The 15,869-nt window shown below is 72.0% G+C and overlaps 3 protein-coding genes across 3 annotated transcripts; 1 reads left to right on the plus strand and 2 right to left on the minus strand.

Annotated features, from left to right (window-relative positions):
- Positions 1 to 304: 304 nt before the first annotated feature.
- On the minus strand, positions 305 to 2,474 carry TNFRSF4 (TNF receptor superfamily member 4). Its single transcript, XM_054691294.1, has 7 exons — positions 2,276 to 2,474; positions 2,040 to 2,162; positions 1,560 to 1,661; positions 1,403 to 1,469; positions 910 to 1,085; positions 639 to 761; positions 305 to 565 (listed from the first exon to the last, which is right to left on the minus strand). Exons 1-7 carry the CDS (start codon positions 2,442 to 2,444, stop codon positions 495 to 497), a joined length of 831 nt encoding a protein of 276 aa, XP_054547269.1. The 5' UTR covers positions 2,445 to 2,474; the 3' UTR covers positions 305 to 494.
- Positions 2,475 to 4,058: 1,584 nt separating this feature from the next.
- Positions 4,059 to 9,317, minus strand: SDF4 (stromal cell derived factor 4). The gene is made up of 6 exons (XM_037500077.2): positions 8,975 to 9,317; positions 7,286 to 7,422; positions 6,874 to 6,987; positions 5,321 to 5,479; positions 4,951 to 5,126; positions 4,059 to 4,438 (listed from the first exon to the last, which is right to left on the minus strand). The coding sequence occupies exons 1-6, from the start codon at positions 9,277 to 9,279 to the stop codon at positions 4,262 to 4,264; spliced, it is 1,068 nt and encodes a 355-aa protein (XP_037355974.1). The 5' UTR covers positions 9,280 to 9,317; the 3' UTR covers positions 4,059 to 4,261.
- Positions 9,318 to 10,154: 837 nt separating this feature from the next.
- On the plus strand, positions 10,155 to 11,198 carry B3GALT6 (beta-1,3-galactosyltransferase 6). The gene has a single exon (XM_037500426.2). The coding sequence runs from the start codon at positions 10,199 to 10,201 to the stop codon at positions 11,189 to 11,191; it is 993 nt and encodes a 330-aa protein (XP_037356323.1). The 5' UTR covers positions 10,155 to 10,198; the 3' UTR covers positions 11,192 to 11,198.
- Positions 11,199 to 15,869: the final 4,671 nt, after the last annotated feature.

Here is a 15,869-nt window from a genome sequence, read left to right on the forward strand (position 1 = left end):
GTCCAGCAAGGTGTGGGGTGCGAGGGCCCCGGGAGGAAGACGAGACCAGAGTCCTGCCTCCCAGGGGACTGGGCCCCACGCCACCCCAAGGGGCTCCAGAGGACGCTCGGGCCCTCCTGCTCCCATGGGTGCCAAGCCCAGGAGCCTGGCCAGCCCCTCCAGACTGGCCCCCTGGGAAGTCGGGGGCCTCAGTGGCAACCGGGGCCCATGACCCCAGAGACCCCGCCCAGCCAAGCCGCCGCCCCGCACCCCAGCCGGGCCAGGCCCGCCCCACCCACTGGCGCCCAGTCAAGGACCACGTTGGCCAACACGGTTTATTGGGGCGCCCAGGCAGGGCGTACACACAGCATACATAGGGCCCGGGGCCGGCCCGTGAGCACCTAGAACGGCACAGGGCAGGACGCAGGGTGTCGGGCAGTGGGCCCCGCAGCCCCCAGGGTGCAGACCGTCTGGGCCCAGCCTGGGGGGCAGCAGCTCCCGCCACTGGGCGCTGCTCAGATCTTGGCCAGCGGGGAGTCTGCATCCGCGTGCTCCTCTTGGATGGGGGTCCGGAAGACGCTGGCCCCTGAAGAGAGGAGCGTGAGGGGGCGGGATCTCGCCCCCCACCCCAGGCGGCTGTCCGGCGCGAGGGCACTCACCCGGGAGCTTGGGGGCGCTGTGCAGCAGCCTCCAGGCCCTGGGACACAGGAGCAGGACCAGCAGGGCAGCCACGGGGCCCAGCAGGCCCAGGCCCAGGCCCAGGATGGTGGCCAGTTCAGGGCCTGTGGGGAGGCAAGCCTGAGGGAATGGGGTTCACCAGAGGACGGGGTACCCCAGGGATGCCCCAGCGAAGTCACAGGGTAGCCCCTCCTCCCTCCACCTCTCTTGACTTAGGGGTGGGTCCTGTGAGGCGAGGCCAGGCCCCCTTACCCGGGGGGGGCTCTGAGGAGGCCCTGGGCTGGACAGTGGTGGGGCTGGCAGTGGTGGCCTCAGCTGGGGTGGCCTGGGTCTCCCAGGCCAGCGTGGGCGGGGGGCGCCCGCTCTCGCAGACACTGTCCGCGCTGCTGTTGGCCGGCCGCTGGGTGCGCTTCCCCGCCAGGGTGCAGCTGGGGGGCAGGGGCGGTCAGGCCAGAGGCCCCGGCCTGGCCAGACCGGGAGGCCAGGGAAGGAGAGCCCCCAGACCGAGTGACCGAATAGGGCCCGCCTGGCCTGCGGCCAGCACTGCCCGGACCCTTGCCGCCTGCCCTTCACTCCCGCTGCCCCCGCGCTGGCCTGCGCCCTGCACCCCGAGCCCTGCCCGCTCTTCCTGCCGCCCCGGCAGGCAGGCCCTGGGGGACACCCCAGCCAGCCTGGCTCACAGGCCCCAGCCCCACAGCTCTGGGCCCCGCCGGAGCCCCAGCCCACGCCAGCCCACAGCCCTCACTTGGTCCAGGGTCTGCAGGCTTGGCCATCGCCCCTGGAGAAGTGTCCGGCTGGGCACGGAACACAGTCTGCAAGAGATCAGGGGATAGGCTCAGCCCGAGGCCCCGTGGGGTGCGGATTGTCGCACCTGTCGCACCGGGGGGTACACCTGGGCTCACCCACTCCCAGCTTGTAGCCGCCCTGGGGCTGGGTGCCGGCCTTGCAGACGCAGACAGTGTCCTGCTCGGGGGTGCACGTCTTCCTGGGCTCGCTCCCACTGCCTGTGGGGGCACCGTCGCAGGACGCTGGGGCTGCGGCTGCAGGCGCAGGGCCCCGCCCAGCCTGGCACCCAGGCCAGAGGCCCCGCCTCGCCCCAGGGAGGCCCAGGTTGGCCCTGCTCCCCCCTCCCACCACCCTGGCCTACAAGGGACCCTCCGGGCCCTGGTGCCGGGTGTCACCACGAAGCCCACGTGACCCACCGGCAGCCCCGACGCCACGTGGCAGGGCGGGAGGGGGGTGCCGGGGCTGCCTCTGGGGACCCCTGTGGTTTGGGGTTTGGGGTGTTTCTGTGGCCACAGATGGGGGGGATGGGGGTGTACACAGCGCCGTGTGCAGGGGGCACGTGTGGGGCAGGGGCGGGGCGGGATGGGGGGGCGTACGCAGGTTGCACTGTGTGCAGGGCTTGCAGTGCGCGTAGTTGTGGGCCTCATTGTAGAAGCCGGTCTGGCAGGGGCTGCACACGGTGTCCTGGTCCAGGCTGCAGCGCCTCTCCATCCCGTGGCCTGCGGGAGAGGTCGTCTGGGCTCCCTGGCCTGACCAGACCCCGGCCGGCCACCCCAGCCCCGCACCTGATCACCCACCAGGCTGCCCGCCCGCCCGCCCGTGCTGGACTCACCTGGAGGGCAGTCCTTGCAGCACCGGCCACCCTGGGGATACGTGTGCTCCGGGCACTGGGGCACTGGAGCCTCCGCAGAGCCCAGCAGGAGCGCCAGCGGCAGGAGCGCCAGCAGGTGGAGGGTGGCGCCGGGGCCCCAGGGCCCGGGCTGTCTCCTGCCCACGTGCATCCTCCCTCCTCTGGCTGGTGCGGGAGTCTGGGGTTTCTTGCAGGATGTGGCTATAAGGGTTGCAGGGAAGGGGCGGGGAGGGCAGGAGGTGGGACCAAAAGAAAAGGGGCCCCAGAAAGAGCTGCAGACTGACCACCAACCCAGGTTGACGGTTACCCCGCCCCTCGGCCATGGCCTCTGACCTCAGGTTCAGTCCCACAGCACCAACGCAGAGTCCCAGCCGCGGGGCCAATCCCCAGGGCCCCACCTGGCCCCCAGCAGATCCCTGCTCCGCTGCCCAGAGGGCAGCCCTGTGGCCAGGCCCCAGACACCCTCCTCACAGCCTGGCCCCACCCTCTGTCCCAAGGGTCTTGCAGGGGCTGCCTCAGCCCTCGGCTGGGGCACAGCACCCATGGAGGCTAGCACCCGCAGCAGGACCCTGCCCAGGCACCGGCCGGGCTCCAGGGCCTGTTCTCAGGCCAGACAGGGCGGCCCCGCACATGGGCAGCAGCTGTGAAGGGGGCAGCAGCTGTGATGGACGCAGCGGGTGGCAGGCATGGCAGGCACTGGGGCTCCCGCACAGCCCAGGTTCCCGGTGGAAGCCCTGCCCACCAAATGGCTGCTTGGAAGGGGGGGCCTCCAGGGAGCAACTGAAGCAGCGTGTGGCCGCCGACAGCCCAACAGCAGGGTCTGAGGCTACAGCAGCAGAGGGACAACCCTGCCAGGCAGAGAAGGCGCCTCCTGCACCCCAAGTGGAGCGGCCTGCAGGGCCCAGCCTGCCCGCACCTGCTTGTCCAGGCCCGGCCACCCGCCTGCCCGGGGCGCCCTGGGCAGAGGCAGGAGACTCGAGAGGATGAGCGATCAGCTTAGCTCAACCAGGGTCTGGCCTGGCCCCGCAGCCCGGCTGCCCGGTCTGGGTAGGGCCCGCGTCTCTTCCCACAGCACCAGGCCTGGGGGGTGGGGGGGGTCGTGAGCGGGGATGGGGCACGCAGGTCCACGGCGCTCACGCCTGCACACGCCTGCGTGCAGGCCTGGCCTCACGGCCGTGCCTCATACCTTAGCCCCGGGGAGGGGCCTCCCGGGCGGAACGGGTGCGTGGAAATCCCCCGCCGCCCAGGCACTCAGGTAGGAGGCGGCACCGCAGGCCCACCTGCGGGAAATTCCACCCAGCTCTGCCCGCCCGGTGGCTGCACGGACGGCCTGCCAGCACAGCCCACCCAATGCCACGCGCTTGCATCGAAGTCAACGGCAGCCCGAGACGGGTGGCTCGGGGCCTGGTGCCCACGCAGGACCCCCGGCCTCTGGGGCCCCCTCCTCTGGCAACGGCTGTGTCCATGGCGGTGCCACAGGCCGCACCTTGGGGCCTGGGCCAGCAGGGGGGCGGCAGGCAGGCAGACGCGGGGTCGGCGGTCAGGTTGCGTGGACCCTCGCAGCTTGGCCCATGTGCCACCCGCCGGTCGGGCCTGTGGTCAGCAGAGAACCCAGGCCCCCGGGGCCCTTCCCCTCCCCCCCAGCACAGCCTGGCAGGCACCCGCAGACCTCCCTGCGCCGCAGGCCAGGCCCCGTGGCCAGATGGCCGGCCTGGACGCGTCCAGGGAAACCTCCCGGCCACCATCTGTCCCCAGCCACCAGGTGAAGTGGTTTCCACCAGAGAGCGGAGCTGGAGGAAGGCAGCAGCTGTATTTTAGAGTAAACGAACGCGCTTCTCGTCACAAGCATCTCGCTTTCTGGAGACCGACCGCGGCTACCGGCCCCAGGGGCCGCCCCGCAGGGCCCCGGCTTCCAGCAAAGCCTAATCTTGCCGCGATCTGTCTTCGAGGAAGCGGTGGGCGGCGGGCTCAGAACTCCTCGTGCACGTTGCGGGCATAGTCCACCAGCTTGCTGCCGGTGAAGAACTCGCTGTACCTCAGCACCTCCTCGGGCTCCAGGTGCTGGTTCTGGTTCTCGTCGGCGATGGCGATCATCTGCTTGGCCTCGTTGAGGGCGCTGTACTCGTTCATGGGGTCCATGTACTCCTGCAACACACGGGGGCAGGGGCCTCAGCCGAGCCAGGGACGCCCGCGACCGTCTCAGCTGGGGGCGAGGACGCCAGGCCAGAGGGCTGGGGAAGGGGCTGGGCTGGCCTTCGCCCGCCTGCAGCGCCCAGGTCCCGCCAGAGGCAGGCGGGAGAGGCGGGCGGAGGCCTGCAGCGGGGAGGCCCCGGCGGACATGGGCTCCCCAGCGGGGCTCAGGACCCTGGAGATTAGCTCGCTGGGCAGCCAGACCCCGGGACCCGCCAAGGCAGGAGCTGCAGGGGAAGCGGGGAGGGTGGGGGGCGCCTGGCGCCAGACCCCTGGCCGGAGCGTGGGCGGACACCTCACTGGGCCCCCAGGCGGGCGCGGCGCCAGGGCTCACACCGACGGGCGCCCGAGGGACGGCCACAGCGGGGGATGTGCCCGCCAGCCCAGGACTGCTCCGAGGGCGCTGCTGTCATGTGCCTGGTCCGGGGCGGGCCTGCGCGGGGTTGCAGTCTGTCCACAGGGCCCACCTCCAGCTCCTCCATGGTCACGATGCCGTCGTGGTCGGCGTCGATCAGGTCCTCAAACTCCCGCTTGCGCTCCTTCACCCAGCTGTCGTCGACGTCCTGGCCCTGCTGATTCTCCACGGTGCCCACGGGCAAGGAGATGAACTCGGACAGCGACAGCCGCTTGTCCCCATCCTGGTCTGTGGACAGCAGAGGGGACGCTTGGACACTGCGGGCACGGGATGAAGGGCCCCCAGAGCAGCAGCCAGCCGAGGCCTCTGGGGCAGCCAGCAGTGCCTGAGCAGCCCAGCCAGGGCCCACAGGCCGGCCCTGGGGAGAGGCTGGACGCCCCTGCGCAGCCGCTAGCGGGCCCGGCCCGGCCCAGGCAGCTCACCCAGGTCCCTGACGATCTCCTTGACCATGAACTTGAGCATGCCGCGGCTGTGCTCAGGGTGCAGGAAGGACAGGAACTCGTCCTCAGTCAGCAGCAGATCTGAAGGGGGGTTGTCCGCCTGGTACCAGCGGTCTTTGAGGTTCTCCAGGACTTCCTGTGCTGAGAGAGGCGTGGGGTGAGGGTCCTGCGCTCAACGCCTGCTGCGCCCCACAGCTGAGGGGGCTGGCTGCCCCATCCTGCTCTCCAGCAGCAGAGGAAATGGCCCTGAGGAGACCCACCCTGCCCACCGGCCACGGCGACAGCACAGAGCAGGCCAGGCGCTACCCAAGGCGCCCACGTGTCCACCCAGGAAGGCCAGGGCAGCCTGCGCTGCGGACTCGGTGCCAACACAGCGAGGCTCAGGCAGGCCAGTCCGAGCGGCTGGCGGACGGGGGCCGGGCAGGGCTGACTGCCAGGGGCGCGTGGCCAATGCAGGAGCCGGACCGGGCACATGGCCCTGGAGGCCACCTGAAAGGTGGGGCTGTGCACCCAGCAGCAGTGGGGAGGGTAAGCGGGACGCCAGGGCTCAGGCACCCGCGGTGGGCCTGCGGCGGGGCGAGATGGACGCAAGTAGGCTCAAGCGCAAGAAGCTTTCGGAAAGACCGAGCTCACGGGAGCAGCGAGGGTGGCTCCATCGTCTAAGGCGGGGCGCCCCCTTCTCCAGGCTGCCCGCGGAGGACAGGAGGGGAGGGAGGCCCTCCTCGCTGGCCCCAGGACCCCAGCACCAAGGCCAGACGAACACCCCAGAAACAGAAACCACAGATCACGAGCTCTCGGGGACACCAGCGCGGCCGCCCACCAAGCATCCACGGTGGAGCCGGCGACGCAGAGCGTGACGGCCCCAGCGGGGCCGGCCTGGGGTCCCCACACAGACACGCGGCCGGCAGCAGGCCCCAGGCGGACACCGCAGCGCCCCTCCTGACCACGCCCCCAGCTCGCGCCCCGACGGGGCAGGGCCTTCCCCAGAACAGGGGCCCTCCGCCTCAGGGGACGTCGCAGGAAAGCCCGAATGACCAGGCCCTGGAAAGGCGGCGGGCGCAGGGCGCCCAGGCCTGGAATTCCAAGCCGAAGGCACGTGCAGAGCGAGAGGGCACAGCTGTGACCCCGAGAGCGGCCAGGGGTGCGGCGCCAGAGATGCAGCCCCGAGCTGTGCCAGGCCGAGGCAGAACAGCCGCCACCTGGCTCCGGCCCGCCGCCACCGGCATTGAAAGGGGCCGAGCAAGGGGCCAGGCAGCCGGCCCGCGCCGCAGGTGAGCCGGCCTCAGAGCGGCCCGAGGGGCACAGCCCTGGGCAGCGACCATCAGGGGCGGGGCTCTGAGTGCCGCGGGGTGTCCCCGTCCAGACAGCAGGGACCCTGGCCAGCACCCAGCCAGCCGCAGGCCCCTTACGCCACCACCCCTTGCCCCAACCTCACCACCACTGGGCTCTGATGTGGGGGCGTCCAGGCCAGACGCGCCGCCCACTGCATCCCGCGAGCGCCCCCCACAGCCGCCGGCGCCTCCCCAGGGACTCACTCTCCTCGTCCACCTTCAGCTCCTCGTGGTTCCTTATCTTCTCGGCGACTTCCCTCTCGCTGTAGCCTTTGCTGGCCAGAAACTTCACCTTGTACTCGTCCCAGGACACCCGGCCTGAGGGGGCAGGTCAAGCCTGTTAGCGTGTCAACACGGCGCCGGGAGGCGCGTTCTCTGGCTGCCGCGACAGGCCTGTGCAATCCTGCGCTCTGGGCCGCTGCCGGAGCCGAAGCGCTGGGCAGTGCACCCCGGCTTCCTGCAAGGGCTGCGGGTCCACAGGGTGCCCAGCGGGAGCCCCGCCCCCACCCCGCCCTGAGCCGGCCCAGGGCCGCGTCCGCCTAGAGGGCAGCAGGCCGGCCTCCCTGCTCCCTGTTCCAACTCACGCCACCTTTGGTGGCCTCTGGGCCAGCCTCACCGTCCCCATCGGGGTCCACGGCGCGGAAGTGTGCCTTGTTCTCCTCCACGGCCTCCTGGAAGTGCTCGGCCGACTTAGCCATGATCCAGCGCTGCATCTCCTTGGCGCTGATCCTCCGGTCGGTGTTCACGTCCACCCTGCCGCAGGCGAGCAGTCAGCCAGCCCTGGCCCCAAGGACAGCGGACAGACAGGCAGGGGGCAGACGGCAGGACGGCCAGGGCTTCGGGGGCAGGCGGGAGAGCGGGGGAACGGCGGGACAGGAGATGTTGGGGGATCTGGGGGCCTGGGGCAGCCGCTTGCAGTTCCAACCCCAGGCTCCGGGCTTGAGCTCACCGCCAACGGCCGACTGAACCCCCACGGTGGAGAGAGCCTCACACGTGCCCCAAAGGAGTGGCCTCAGAGGCTTCCAGGCAGGGGGACACGTGGAGATCCGGGAAAAGTGGCCACCCGGGGCATCCTGCCCCACGCCCACCCCACCTGCCCCTCCCGCCCCGGGGCCCCTCGCTGGCTCCGCGGTCAGGTCCTTCCGGGCCCGCCAGTGCCCGATCCACGCAGCATGGCTGGCCCAGCGAGGAGGGCCTGGGGGCTCCCGGCACCGTGACCGCCCCCAAACGCTTGGCAGCTTCTGCCAGATCAGCCCCCAGTCTCCTTCCTGACCTGGGGGCCCAGAGGGGCTGCCCGCCCTGGCAGGAGGCAGGTGGCTCCACCCTCCCCCGTGGAGATCTGAGGAGGATGCCAGCCCGGGCCCAGCTCGCGACCCAAGGCCACCACGCGCAGACCTCAGCGGGAGCCAGGCCAGCGTAGGGCGGGCCCCGAGCACAGAACGCGAGCCCGGCAGACCCGGGCCAGGGCAGCATGTCCAGTCCACCCCGTACAGGCTGGGCGGACAGCTCACTTGCCTCACCCCCCAAGTCTGGTGTTTTCCCTCCGGGCACCTGAAACATCAAGCTCTCCCCGCCCCATCCCCTTTCTCTGCCTGGCCCCCCAGGCCCACCTCACACCTCCCCCACCCACCCCCTGCACAGTGCGGCCCCGAGCCCCTGCTCCCCGGGCCCCCCGGCCTGTCACCCGCCTACCCGCTGCACTCTGGCGGGACGGAGCCCTGGCCCGCTGGCTGGCTCCCTTGGGTGCACAGCGGAATGTGGGCAGGACTCGGGGGCACTCAGGAATGCTTTTGGGGACCAGGCACCTCCAAGGCCCTGCGATGACCCTTGAGCCAGGGCCCTCAAGCCCGGCCCTGAGACTGTGGGGCCAGAGCTCACCTCCCGGCTGCGGTGGCCAGGCGGGCAGGAGCAGCAAGCCCTGCTGGGCCCAGCGGGGGCTGCGGGCCAGGGCCAGCCCCACGCACACAGTCGCGGGTACCCACGCAAGTCCGAGCGCCCCGTCGCCAGGCCCCCCTCCTCTGCAGTGTGGCCAGCAGAGCCCTTGCCCACCAATGCCCGCCTGGCCACGCCAGACAGGGCTGTCCTGTGGGTTCAGAATGAGCGGCCGCGGCGCCACAGCCCAGGCAGTGGGGGGCGCCTGCCCAGCTGTGAGGCCAGGGGGCAAGAAAGGCCCGAGCCCTGAGGCTCGGCCTGGCCTACCCTCAGCTCCGGTGCTGCGGGCTGGCCTTGGTATGGACCAGGGCGGGGCCGGCACCCTCCTCCCTGAAGCCCCCCACGCCCCAGGGGGCGACACGGCCCTGCCTACTTGGAGAAGATGACCATCAGCTTCCTCCTGCTCTTTCGCGGCTCTGCGTCTTCCTCGAAGCCGTCCATGTCCTTGCCCAGGAAGACCTCCTGGTGGAAGTCCTTGTTGAGGTGTCCATCCATCTCTAGCTTCACCCCGTTCAGGTGGTCGGGGGGCAGGATCTCATTCTCCTCCCTGCCACCCGCTCTCTCCCGCGTGGACGAGTGGTTGGCGGGCCGGGCGGAGCCCTCCGTCAGCAGCAGGACCCCCAGGAGCCAGAGGCAGCGAGCGGCCCGGCCACAGGGGGCAGCCTGCCCGGACGCCATGGCCGGGGTGTTGGCAGGACGGCCGGCAAGTGTGGCCAGAGCTGGCGACAAAGGGAGGGCCGGGGAGGAAGACGTCAGGTGGGGACGGGTACCAAGGTCAGTGCCCTGGGCGCAGCTGGGCCCCAGCACCCTGCAGGCCCGGCCAGGGACAAAGAACTGCCCTTTGATCAGCCCAGCACGCGGGCGGGCAGCGCGGCGGGCCCGGCGCCGGGCGGGTGCGGCCGCGTGCCCCGTGTGTGGGCTGGGACGGCCTCACCTCCGCGGGGACCCAGCCCAGCCTCCCACGCCCAGCGCCACGGGCCTGCCCGGCCCGCCCGGGCTGGCCCAGCGCCGGGTCCCGGCTCCCGAGGCCAACGCGGCCCCGGCGGGCCGTGACCTGGGCGCAGAGGCGCGGCCCCCCGTGCGGTGCCCGGCCGGGACCCCCGCCCGGGCGCCCGCGCCGCCCCCCGGGCCGAGCCCCCGGGCGAGCCCCGGCCCGCCGCCCGCGCGTCGCGCCCCGCGGGGCGGGGGCCGGGCCGGCGCGGCCGCGGGGGCGCGAGGTCGCGGGCGCCCTGCCCGCCTCGGCGGCGCGCGAGGACCGGGGCGCCGCGGCCGCAGGCCCCGCTCCGGCGACGCCGCCACGTCCCTCAGGTCGCGCGCGCCGGCCGGTGCGCGGGCGCGTCGGGCGTCGGGGTCGACGCCGCCCCCGCCCCCGCCCCCCCCCCGCGGGCTCACCCGCCGGCCGCGCTGTCCGGCCGGGATCCGCGGACGGACGGACGGGGCCTGCGCGCCCGGGACGCCTCCCAGCGGGCCGGTCAGGCGGCCGCCATCTTCCTTCCGGGAAGGGGCGGGGCGGGGCGGGGCGCGCGCCGCCGGGGACGCCGGCGCCGCCATCGCCGCCCCGGGCGGAAGCGCGCGGCCAGTGACGGCGCCGGGCGCCATGAAGCTGCCGCTGCGGCGCGCGTGGCGGCGCCGGGCGGCGCTGGGCCTGGGCGCGCTGGCGCTGCTGGGCGGCGCGGCGCTGCTCCTGCTGGCGCGCTGCGCGCCCGCGGGCCCCGCGCCCGCCGGGCCGCCGGCCCCCGGCCCCCGCGCCCGCGCCCGCGCGCGCCGCCGCTTCCTGGCCGTGCTGGTGGCCAGCGCGCCCCGGGCGGCCGAGCGGCGCGCCGCGGTCCGCAGCACGTGGCTGGCGGCCGGGGCCGCGGGCGGCGACGTGTGGGCGCGCTTCGCCGTGGGCACCGGCGGGCTGGGCGCCGAGGAGCGGCGCGCGCTGGAGCGCGAGCAGGCGCGGCACGGCGACCTGCTGCTGCTGCCCGCGCTGCGCGACGCCTACGAGAACCTGGCGGCCAAGGTGCTGGCCATGCTGGCCTGGCTGGACGAGCACGTGGCCTTCGAGTTCGTGCTCAAGGCGGACGACGACTCCTTCGCGCGGCTGGACGCGCTGCTGGCCGAGCTGCGCGCCCGCGACCCCGCGCGCCGCCGCCGCCTGTACTGGGGCTTCTTCTCGGGCCGCGGCCGCGTCAAGCCCGGGGGCCGCTGGCGCGAGGCCGCCTGGCAGCTGTGCGACTACTACCTGCCCTACGCGCTGGGCGGCGGCTACGTGCTCTCGGCCGACCTGGTGCGCTACCTGCGCCTCAGCCGCGAGTTCCTGCGCGCCTGGCACAGCGAGGACGTGTCGCTGGGCGCCTGGCTGGCGCCGGTGGACGTGCGGCGCGAGCACGACCCGCGCTTCGACACCGAGTACCGCTCCCGCGGCTGCAGCAACCAGTACCTGGTGACGCACAAGCAGAGCCCGCAGGACATGCTGGAGAAGCAGCGCTCGCTGGCGCGCGACGGCCGCCTGTGCCGGCGGGAGGTGCAGCTGCGCCTCTCCTACGTCTACGACTGGTCGGCGCCGCCCTCGCAGTGCTGCCAGCGCAAGGCGGGCATCCCCTGAGCGCCGCCGGGACAGCGCGGCCTGCGCCCGCCCGCCCCCGCCGGGCCCGCGCCGCTCGCGGTGGGGCCAGGAGGCCCGGGGTTGCCGGAAGCCACGGGAGCCCGGACTGGACGATGCCTGGCCTTGGGGGGCGAGGGGCGAGACCCCCTCCCGTCCGCCGCGGTTGGCGGCCCTGGCAGGCCTGTGTGGGCAGGAGAACGGAAGCGCCATGTCCTGCGGATCCGGCGGGCACCCTGCTGGCGCCCCTTCTGCAGGGCCCTGCCCCGCGGGTGCCGGGCTCCCCACGCGTCCCGCCGCCTGTGCCCTGGTGGCGCTCACCGAGCCGGGCGATCTCCGTCGCGTGTGCGGGTCCTTGCGCTTTGCAACTGTTTTTTTAAAAAGCTGCTCTTGGGCTCGGAATCTTAGATTGATCTGTTCCCGCTGCGCCAGCCGTGCCAAAGCGAGCGTGTAAACACCGGGGACTCGGAGCTGCCGCCAGAGCTGGACCGTGAGTCGGCCCCGCTGTCTCCGCCAGGACGCCGGCCTTTACGGCGTTCCTGGTGCACCTGCACTGCGGTCTCTGGGCCAGCCCCAGGACTTCGCCCTGGGAGCCATGACACGGCGTGAGGCGGCGCTGGTGGCTGTTCTGGGCCCCGCTGCCGCGCCCGGGGCCTCCGTCCTCCGCGCCCTCCCCCACGGGAGGTGACAATGCACGCTCTGGTCTCGCCAGGGTCCTGGCGCGGGGCCCGCTATGGCTGCTGGCCGGGGCTGCGGGGGACAGCCCTGGGGGGCCTCTCCCAGCCTGCCCGGCCCCCGTGCACCCTCCTCTGGCATAGCCACAGCCCTCCTGGTGCCCCCAGCGGGGCCCTGGCCCCCCTTGGGGCTCGTCTCTCCCTGACCACGCCCGATCACCCCACCTCCAGTGCCACCACTTGGGGAGCTAGGCCCACCTCAGGGGCCCGCACATAGCCGCGTGGGCCGCTTCCCTGTTAAAGGCCAAAGACTCGGGTCCCGGACTGGAGAGACGAGTGGGGTATTGAGGTTGGCGCCCTGAGTGTGGAAGGCAGGGGCTGGCATGGAGGTGCCGGGTCCCCGCGGCCCTTTCAGTTGGCCACCTCGCAGCTGGCCGCGGGCTTCCCCAAGTTCCCAGGACAAGGGCCCCCATCTCCACTTGGGGCTGCAGGTCCGGGACGGCATCCTGTCAGGGGCCTGAGGCCCAAGACCATGTAGGGCCGCAGACAGGCCAGCCTGGGTGCTGGTGACACGCAGAGGGGCCCACGGGAGTGGGGGCTATGCAGCCCTCCACCCGAAGCTGAGCAGGCCTGCCCTGGCCCCCAAGCCTACCGCAGGACACGTCGGCACAGACAGCCAGAGCCCTCCCAGGGGACCTGGCCCCGGCCCTCCGTGGCCCCAGCTCTGGGCAGCCTGCCAGCCTCTGCAACCCCCCATCCCTGCTGCGGCTCCTCTTGGCTGTGGACCCACCAGAACCCGCCCCCTCTGGGCACTGGCCGTGGGGTCCATGCTGCCAGCAGATGGCACCAGCAGTGTGGGGGTGTGTAGGGTGCAGGACACGCGCCTCTCCCAGCCCAATAGGCAGTCACCAGAGCTGCGGGGTGAGGGCCGGAGAGCGGGCAAGGCAGTGCCACCGCCAGAGCTGCCAGCCACAGGGTGCTCCTGGGGGCCTGGCCCACCCCCTCCCTGGCCAGCCTGGAAAGCAGGTGTTGGGCCAGGACGCTGGCACCCGCTGCCCACACGCACTCCCCGGCTGCCTCACCCCCGCTGCCAGCGCTCATCCTCCCAAGACAGATGGGGCAGCCCAGGAGGCCTGGCAGGTCCCGGAGCGGAGCAGGGACCCTCGGGAGCATCCACAGCTGGGACCAAGGCCAGAGAGCTGTGTTTCCGTTTCCAGAACATTCTTGACGGACAGAGTCCTAGGCACGGGGGTAGGTTAGTGCTGCCAGGGGCCAACGGGCAGCGTGGGGTCCGGGCGCCTGTGTCCTCATCTGGTGCTGCCACGCAAGAGTCCACATGGGCCTGGCGGGCAGGCGGCTTCCTCACAACACAACCTGCAGTGATCTCAAGATTGAACGTTCAATTAAAACCATTTATTAGCGGGGCCTCCCTGGGGGCACGGGGGTTAGGTCTTGGTGCTATCAAGCTATCGGCTGCCTCTGGCCTGTACCCCCATTCTTTTTTTTTTTTTTTAAATAGAGGCATGTTTTATTTATTTTTATTTATTTGTTTGTTTTGTTTTGTTTATACATGCACCGGGTACAGTCAGAAGCGCGGGAGGGCGAGAGGATTCACCAGAGCCAGAGCGGGGAGCAGAGCAGGCAGAAGGACCGAGGCACACTGCTGAGGGGAGCAGCGGGCGGCAGGAGGAGTCTGCGCGCCATGTGGGACCCTCCTCCGGTGGCCGGGGAGCAGCCAGGGATCGAACCGGCGCTGCAGAGGCCGCGAGCAGCTTCGCAACCCAGCGCTCAACCGCTGCGCCACCGGGGAGGCCCGTGTACCCCCATTCTTTTGTGCATAAATAAATAAACAAATCAAGATCAGGACGCTGCTTCTACAGAGGAAAGGAACGTGGTCCGGGAGACGGCAGGGGCAGTGCCTCCGGCTCGCCCAGGCCCGGATGGCGGCGACACCGGCTGCGGGAGTGTAGACCTGCAGGGTCCACCCCAGCACTGACAGTGGGACCCCACCGTTTGCCATCCCCCTGGGTCTGCACCCCCCCAGCCCGGCCACCGGCCCCCACTCCCTCTGTGCCCTCTGCAGCCTGGGCCTCCAGGGGGCTGCAGGGTGGGGCCTATGGTGGGCACACCCTGCTGGGAGCCCCACCCCACCCCACACACCCACCCCCGCCCAGAGGGCTGCGGATGGGGGCCTGCCAGCGGCTCGAGGAGCCCAGGGGAGGTGGGGTGCTGGGGTGCGGCCCAGGCTGGCGGCTCCCCCACACACAGGCAGCCCCATTCACCCTGAGTGGCAGCGTCCGGTTCTCTGCCCTCCTGCTGCGCAGGCTGGAGGCTGCAGACTCAGAGACTCCTCCAGTGTCAACAACCTGGTGGGGGCGGGGCTGACTCTCCCAGCCCTGAGCTGGGCCGGGCGGGCACCCAGGGGCCCCTCCCGCCCAGGCCCTGGCCTGACTGCAGCTTCCTCAGCCCCACAGCAGGCTCCTCTGGTCTCCGCTGCCCACCCCCAGCTCTGCTCCGGAAGGTGCTACCGTCCCCCTGCCCGCCCCCCCAGCCTCCTTCACCTGCCCCACCTGGGATGCCTGCTTAGGGCGCCTGCCCTCCCCAGCCCCCTCCCCACTGTGGATGCTGCTCCCGGCTTCCCGCCCCCATCAGGCCCCGCAGCTCCTGCAGAAGCCCCAGCACTAGCCCCCACCCTGCCACATTGCAGCCAAGTGGCCCCACCCACTTCAGAGACCACCCCAAAGAGAATAGAACAGCCACCCAGCCCCCGCACCCCCTGAGGCCCCTCCCCTGCAGGGTGTCTCGCGACCGTGACCCACCTCCCCCTCCCTCCGCAAGGGCCCGCCCCTCCCCCACGCCGGGTCTGCTGGAAGTGGCTGGGTGGTCCCAAGGGTGGTGGGGAGGCCCAGGCCCAGCCCAGCCGGCCTCTCCTTCACCTGCCTCTGGCCAGCCTGAATGCCCCTCTGGCCAGCCTGCAGCACTGGGTCTGGGAACCAGGGGCCTGCCCTCCTTCCAGCCGCGCAGCGCGCCCAGCTCCAGGCATCTGCGGCCAGGGCGGGCACCAGCAAGGACGGTGTGGAAGGCTCAGGCTCTGTGCGCCGCAGGGACTCTCAACCCGGGGGCTGCTCCGGGATGCCCAGCTGCAGGCCAGAGTCCCAGGCCACAGGACAGGTGTGGTGCAGACGCAAGCTGGTGCCCCTGGCCCACCCGCCCCTCCCCACATGTGTCCTGGACAGGCTGGAGCTGGGGGCAACTGGGGCTGCCTCTGGGAGCTAAGGATGAGGGCACAGAGCTCTGCCTCCCCAGCACAGCGCCCTGAAGGACCTGTGAGGTGGGGGCATGGGGACCACGCCCTGAAGGACCTGTGAGGTGGGGGCATGGGGACTCCTCTGCAGTGGTCCCCACTTGAACCCAGGGGCACGGCCGGCCTGAGCAGGGGCAAAGAGGCCCGCCAGGCAGCTGCTGTCCCAGCCACACGGCGGGATGGCGGGGGGTGCCCCTGCCCTGTGCCCACCTGCGGGGTGCTTGGGTGCAGGTGCCCGCTGCCCCCCTCTTCCTCTGCGCCCAGCAGCAGGCCGACGCGGGCTCGGGGCGGTGCTGACAGGTGGAGGCCAGGCAGGGCCACAGGTAGGCGGGAGCCTGGACGGTGGCGCCGGCTCCAGAGTAAACAGCGCCAGCAGCCGCTGACCCGGCACGGCCATCAGGTGGGCCCAGAGCCCAGGGAAGGCTGGTGTCCAGCTCCTGCCTCTCACTGCCCGGGCCTGACCCAGCTCGAGACCAAAGAAGAGCCCACCCAGCCTCCTCCTGCAGCACCAGCTGCCCACCCCCGCAGGGTCTCCGTCCTGCACCTCCCCCCGCCCGGCGCCTGCTGGATGCTGGACGGCTCTCGAGGCCGGTGAGTGTGACCGCCCGGCCCGGCCCGCCCCGCCCCGCCCGAGGTGCTGGAAGGGCGGCTGCACCTCCTGGGCCAGGGACTTCGGGGCTGAGCGGCCCGCACTGCGGCTGCT

The sequence above is a fragment of the Talpa occidentalis genome, unplaced genomic scaffold (assembly GCF_014898055.3).
Source record: "Talpa occidentalis isolate TD23 unplaced genomic scaffold, MPIMG_talOcc4v2.1 talOcc4.9, whole genome shotgun sequence".
Taxonomy (NCBI): Eukaryota; Metazoa; Chordata; class Mammalia; order Eulipotyphla; family Talpidae; genus Talpa; species Talpa occidentalis.